We start from the raw sequence: 4,410 nt of genomic DNA, 5'->3' as shown, positions 1-4,410 counted from the left end.
CTATCCCTTCCTCTGTCCATCCACCTATCCCTTCCTCTGTCCATCCTATCCTTCCTCTGTCCATCCACCTATCCTCTGTCATCCACCTATCCCTTCCTCTGTCCATCCACCTATCCCTTCCTCTGTCCATCCACCTATCCCTTCCTCTGTCATCCACCTATCCCTTCCTCTGTCCATCCACCTATCCCTTCCTCTGTCCATCCATCCCTTCCTCTGTCCATCCACCTATCCTCTGTCAATCCACCTATCCTTCCTCTGTCCATCCACCTGTCCATCCACCTATCCCTTCCTCTGTCCATCCACCTATCCCTTCCTCTGTCCATCCACCTATCCCTTCCTCTCTCCACCTATCCCTTCCTCTGTCCATCCACCTATCCCTCCTCTGTCCATCCACCCTATCCACCTCCACCTATCCTTCCACTCTGTCATCCACCTATCCCTTCCTCTGTCCATCCACCCATCATTCTGGTACAGCGTCACCAAGCCACTTGAGTGGGTGGGTTGCCCCCTGCTCTATGGGTAGGCTGATGACCTCTGCTACTTCATGGGTGGTTGGACCTGTTAGCAAGCAAACACAGCATGAGTCACACACACACAGATAGACAAATGCATGAACGTGCGCACACACAGTTAGTATGAGTCACTGATAATTGTCAATGGTAATTCTGGGAAAGGACTGATTAAACACCCCCAATGCCTGATTTAGTATGAAGACTACATATCATCCCTATAACTGAGGAAATACAAGAACGCACACACACACACACACACACACACACACACACACACACACACACACACACACACACACACACACACACACACACACACACACACACACACATAGCACCTAACATATTCTGCCAGAGATGCAACCTTAGAACTTCTGGTCTTTATCATCTAAAAGCAGGAAGAAACTAGTTAGAACTTTAGCTACACGACGCTCAGATAAACCAAGCACATACATATATATATAGTCTTCATTCAATGTTTCCAGACACTGTAGGTCCATGTCGAACCAGGAATAAAAAGGTGTGAATACTCACCAGTAACACTTCACTATCCTCCTGGATCTTCCCCTGCCACTCATATCTGACAAGAAACAGAACACATGTTGCCAATCCCAATCAGTAACCCTTCCATTCCCTTCATATGTGCGGTGGGTGGCTGGATACAGCCCTTAGCCGTGGTGCCGTAATTACAGCAGTAAAAATAAATGTCTTGTCATACCCATGGTATACAATCTGATATACCACGGCTGGACTTAAACCACCCAGTTTCTAATCTCTGATCCGTCATGGTCCACACTTACACAGATGTAATTTGGGGACGATGTTGACACAAGCAGCCAGCTTCTTCTCAGCGATTCCTCTGTCAGGTGGGGGAAAGACAATGACAACAACCAATCAGACTGGATGGATTAACTGCATCCAGTACAATGAGTGAACAATCCATGATTCAGACTAGAGACGACGCAGAACCATACCGGCTCTGATGTTTTATTTTGACAGGGTCCTTTCCAGCACGGTTCAAGGAGCCCTGGTGGATGTGTAACCAGTTCAGCCCTGGTGGATGTGTAACCAGTTCAGCCCTGGTGGATGTGTAACCAGTTCAGCCCTGGTGGATGTGTAACCAGTTCAGCCCAACTTGGCTCAGTTTGGCCCTATAGTGTGAATCAACGTCGCATTCGGGAGAGTGCAACTTTCTGAACATTGCCGATAGAAATGTCTTAGAGGTGACATCTGACTTGATTCCCAATTATACATAGCAGATTAGAATGTTTGTGTACGTCTGTGTCTATCCGTTACCTGGCCAGATCTTTGGCCACCTGTTCATTGGGGCAGGTGACGAAGGCAGCAGAGTGTGTGCCCGACATGTAGGTCTCGGACGCCATGGAGAATGCTCTCAATCCCACAGTCCTCAGCAGCGTGAGCATCAACACGCTAAGCAACGCAATCTAGGGGTTGCCATGTAAACAGAGGTTAGGAGAAGAGCTGACAGAAGACATTCTATGGTGGAAATATTTCACGAGAAATACATTAAATCAAATCACCCACTTCACTGTTTCTGCATATTACAATGGCTAGGACGAGGCTACATGTTGCTACAGTGTATGTTACATTTGGCAAGACAACAAGCACATACGAACTGGATTGCAGACGGCTAAGCAACTTCTTGAATGTGTCTATTCTACTTGACTACAGCTTGACTACTTGTGGTTTGGGACACATACTCACCACAAAGAATGCCCTCAGAGGTCCACCAGCCTGCAATCCTTCTGTAGCAGGCAGTCCAAAGCGCATTGCCTATGCAGCACTCTGCAGCAGGGGCAAGTGACATACATGAATTAGCAATCATACATGGCAGCCCGGGAGAGATGACGTTCAATGAGTTCATAGCATGACAAGTTCGGCCATAGATAAAAACAGCATACAATACGAAGCTATCGGCTAATTGGGTGTGACTTTACTGTGTGTTTGCTCAACTCGCTGTAACTTGGCACGTACAAATGCAGGACAGGAGTTTTGCAAAATGGTTTGAAACGAAAGAATCCTCCGATAAGAAAATGCAGAATCATGTCAAGCAAAGGCTCTTCAATATCGGGAAAATAAATACATTTATGTGTTACAGCAACTCAAACTGTCCAGCTAAAATTACCTTTAGACAGTATGTTAGCAGTTTAGATGCAATGTGTACTGTTGACACTCTCTAACGTAAAGAATAAGCTCTGCCGTAAAGCAGGATAGGTTGTTTACCAATTGGTCGTAAATGCAACAGCAGAGATGGAAGCACGAGATTTATGTCGATATGGTAACATTTTCAAACGCATTATGTGGAAAATGTATTATTAGTAGTAATGCTAGTGGTATACAGACAGTGGTAGGGATTTTATTGACGTCGTTTCGCTTATTAATGTAAGCGTATATAAATGCTAAACTGGTTTATGGCTGCAATGTTAGCTTTGCCCAGCAGATGGCAACCTTAATCCATAAAATATATAACACCACCGCGACAAGCAAGACCAGAAATGAATTCACTGTAAAGTTTGTCAGTGTTGTGTTTTATTTACTTTTATTGTTTAAAAGCATCACATCAAGAACAAAAAAATGTAACACCATATTTTTTGTTTTGTTGCAGTTTATTGTAACACCGAGAAAGTTCACACATTCCTAGGCACATCACATCCGGCCGTGATTGGGAGTCCCATAGGGCGGCCCAGCGTCGTCCAGGTTTGGCCAGTGTAGGCGGTCATTGTAAATAAGAATTAGTTTTTAACGGACTTGCCTAATTAAATAAAGGTTACATTAAAACAAACATTTTTTTCCCATAGTTTGGTAAATAACAAAATTTGAGTACTTAAACTGAAATTATTTTTATTCCAAAATAAAAACGAATTCTCTAGACCCTGAAAGGAAATAGGTCATGGGAGATATAAAAATAGTTCCTCCTTGTATCCGAGCACAATAACACAGCATACTGACTGAGTAGCCCAAGTTAAACCTTTTACAGAAAGCACATAGTAATGCCCTTAAATATAGTCATGTTATTTTTGAACACCCCCATACCTGTAGATTAAATTACAGTTTCGGTCGGTCGATAGGCTACGCTAAACTACAGTCAGAGATTAGTTTCAATATACAGTATACTTAGAGGCATGTTTTGTCCAATGATACATGAAAAACATGAACATCTATTAAGCATTCTTATGTACATTGAAACTTGGGATTTCTAATTTTCTAACTATAAAACATATATATGTGATGAAGAGATATGTTTTGGTAGTAGCTGTGATGAACTATCTACACCACAATAGCTTTGCCTCTCGCTACAGCCTAAGAACTATGCTTTGGTCCAACTAATGAATGTAAGTTTGTTATAAGTCAGTCCCCCCCACACACACACACTTATCTCTGACTCCTCCTTCCCCCTCCACTTCTCCATCCATCCCTCCAACCACTTCCCTTCCTCCATCCCCCTGGTCCTCCCCCTCTTCCCTCAGTACTCCTGGTACCCCCCACCCCCCTCACTGTTCATCCCCTGATAGGAGGACCCCCCCACAGGGGCTCCTTGTCCCAGATCGTCCCCCCCAGCCGTGAAGGAGGTGTAGGGGTCCCCAGCATCCAGGCTGGGGTCTATGTAGTCCTGGGAGAAGAGAGCAGAGTCTGCCCCCAGCTGGTACCTCTGATAGCCGAAGAAGGACTGGGCCGCCTTGGGGAGGGAGGAGGTGGGTGAAGAGAGTGGTGTGGGAGGGCATAGTTGGGGTTGGGGGGTGAGATGAAGTGAAGAGGGAAGGAGGTGGGGAGGTAGAGGGGTGTAGGTTGGAGGTGAGATGAAGGGAAATGAGAGGGAGGTGGGGTGAAGAAGGTGCGGTGGGAGGGTTGAGGAGGTTAGGGTGGGGATGGGGTAGGT

The 4,410-nt window shown here is 45.4% G+C and overlaps 1 protein-coding gene across 1 annotated transcript; it reads right to left on the bottom strand.

The window, feature by feature from the left end:
* Positions 1 to 542: 542 nt before the first annotated feature.
* LOC124030453 (protein CutA homolog) lies at positions 543 to 2,645 on the bottom strand. Its single transcript, XM_046341793.1, has 9 exons — positions 2,508 to 2,645; positions 2,238 to 2,318; positions 1,809 to 1,957; positions 1,613 to 1,663; positions 1,487 to 1,534; positions 1,315 to 1,371; positions 1,047 to 1,092; positions 851 to 900; positions 543 to 558 (listed from the first exon to the last, which is right to left on the bottom strand). Exons 2-9 carry the CDS (start codon positions 2,301 to 2,303, stop codon positions 543 to 545), a joined length of 483 nt encoding a protein of 160 aa, XP_046197749.1. The 5' UTR covers positions 2,304 to 2,318; positions 2,508 to 2,645.
* Positions 2,646 to 4,410: the final 1,765 nt, after the last annotated feature.

The sequence above is a fragment of the Oncorhynchus gorbuscha genome, unplaced genomic scaffold (assembly GCF_021184085.1).
Source record: "Oncorhynchus gorbuscha isolate QuinsamMale2020 ecotype Even-year unplaced genomic scaffold, OgorEven_v1.0 Un_scaffold_11665, whole genome shotgun sequence".
In the NCBI taxonomy this organism is placed as follows: domain Eukaryota; kingdom Metazoa; phylum Chordata; class Actinopteri; order Salmoniformes; family Salmonidae; genus Oncorhynchus; species Oncorhynchus gorbuscha.
The sequence above is the reverse complement of the archived record's forward strand: the minus strand, read 5'-3'. Positions and strand labels throughout refer to the sequence as shown.

Coding starts and splice junctions, on each gene's coding strand:
- LOC124030453 (XM_046341793.1), bottom strand. CDS start 2,303: ATGCGCTTTGGACTGCCTGCTACAGAAGGATTGCAGGCTGGTGGACCT. Junction 1,958..2,237: donor CTCTGAGGGCATTCTTTGTG/GTGAGTATGTGT, acceptor GGCAACCCCTAG/ATTGCGTTGCTTAGCGTGTT. Junction 1,535..1,612: donor TTACACATCCACCAGGGCTG/AACTGGTTACAC, acceptor CCACCAGGGCTC/CTTGAACCGTGCTGGAAAGG.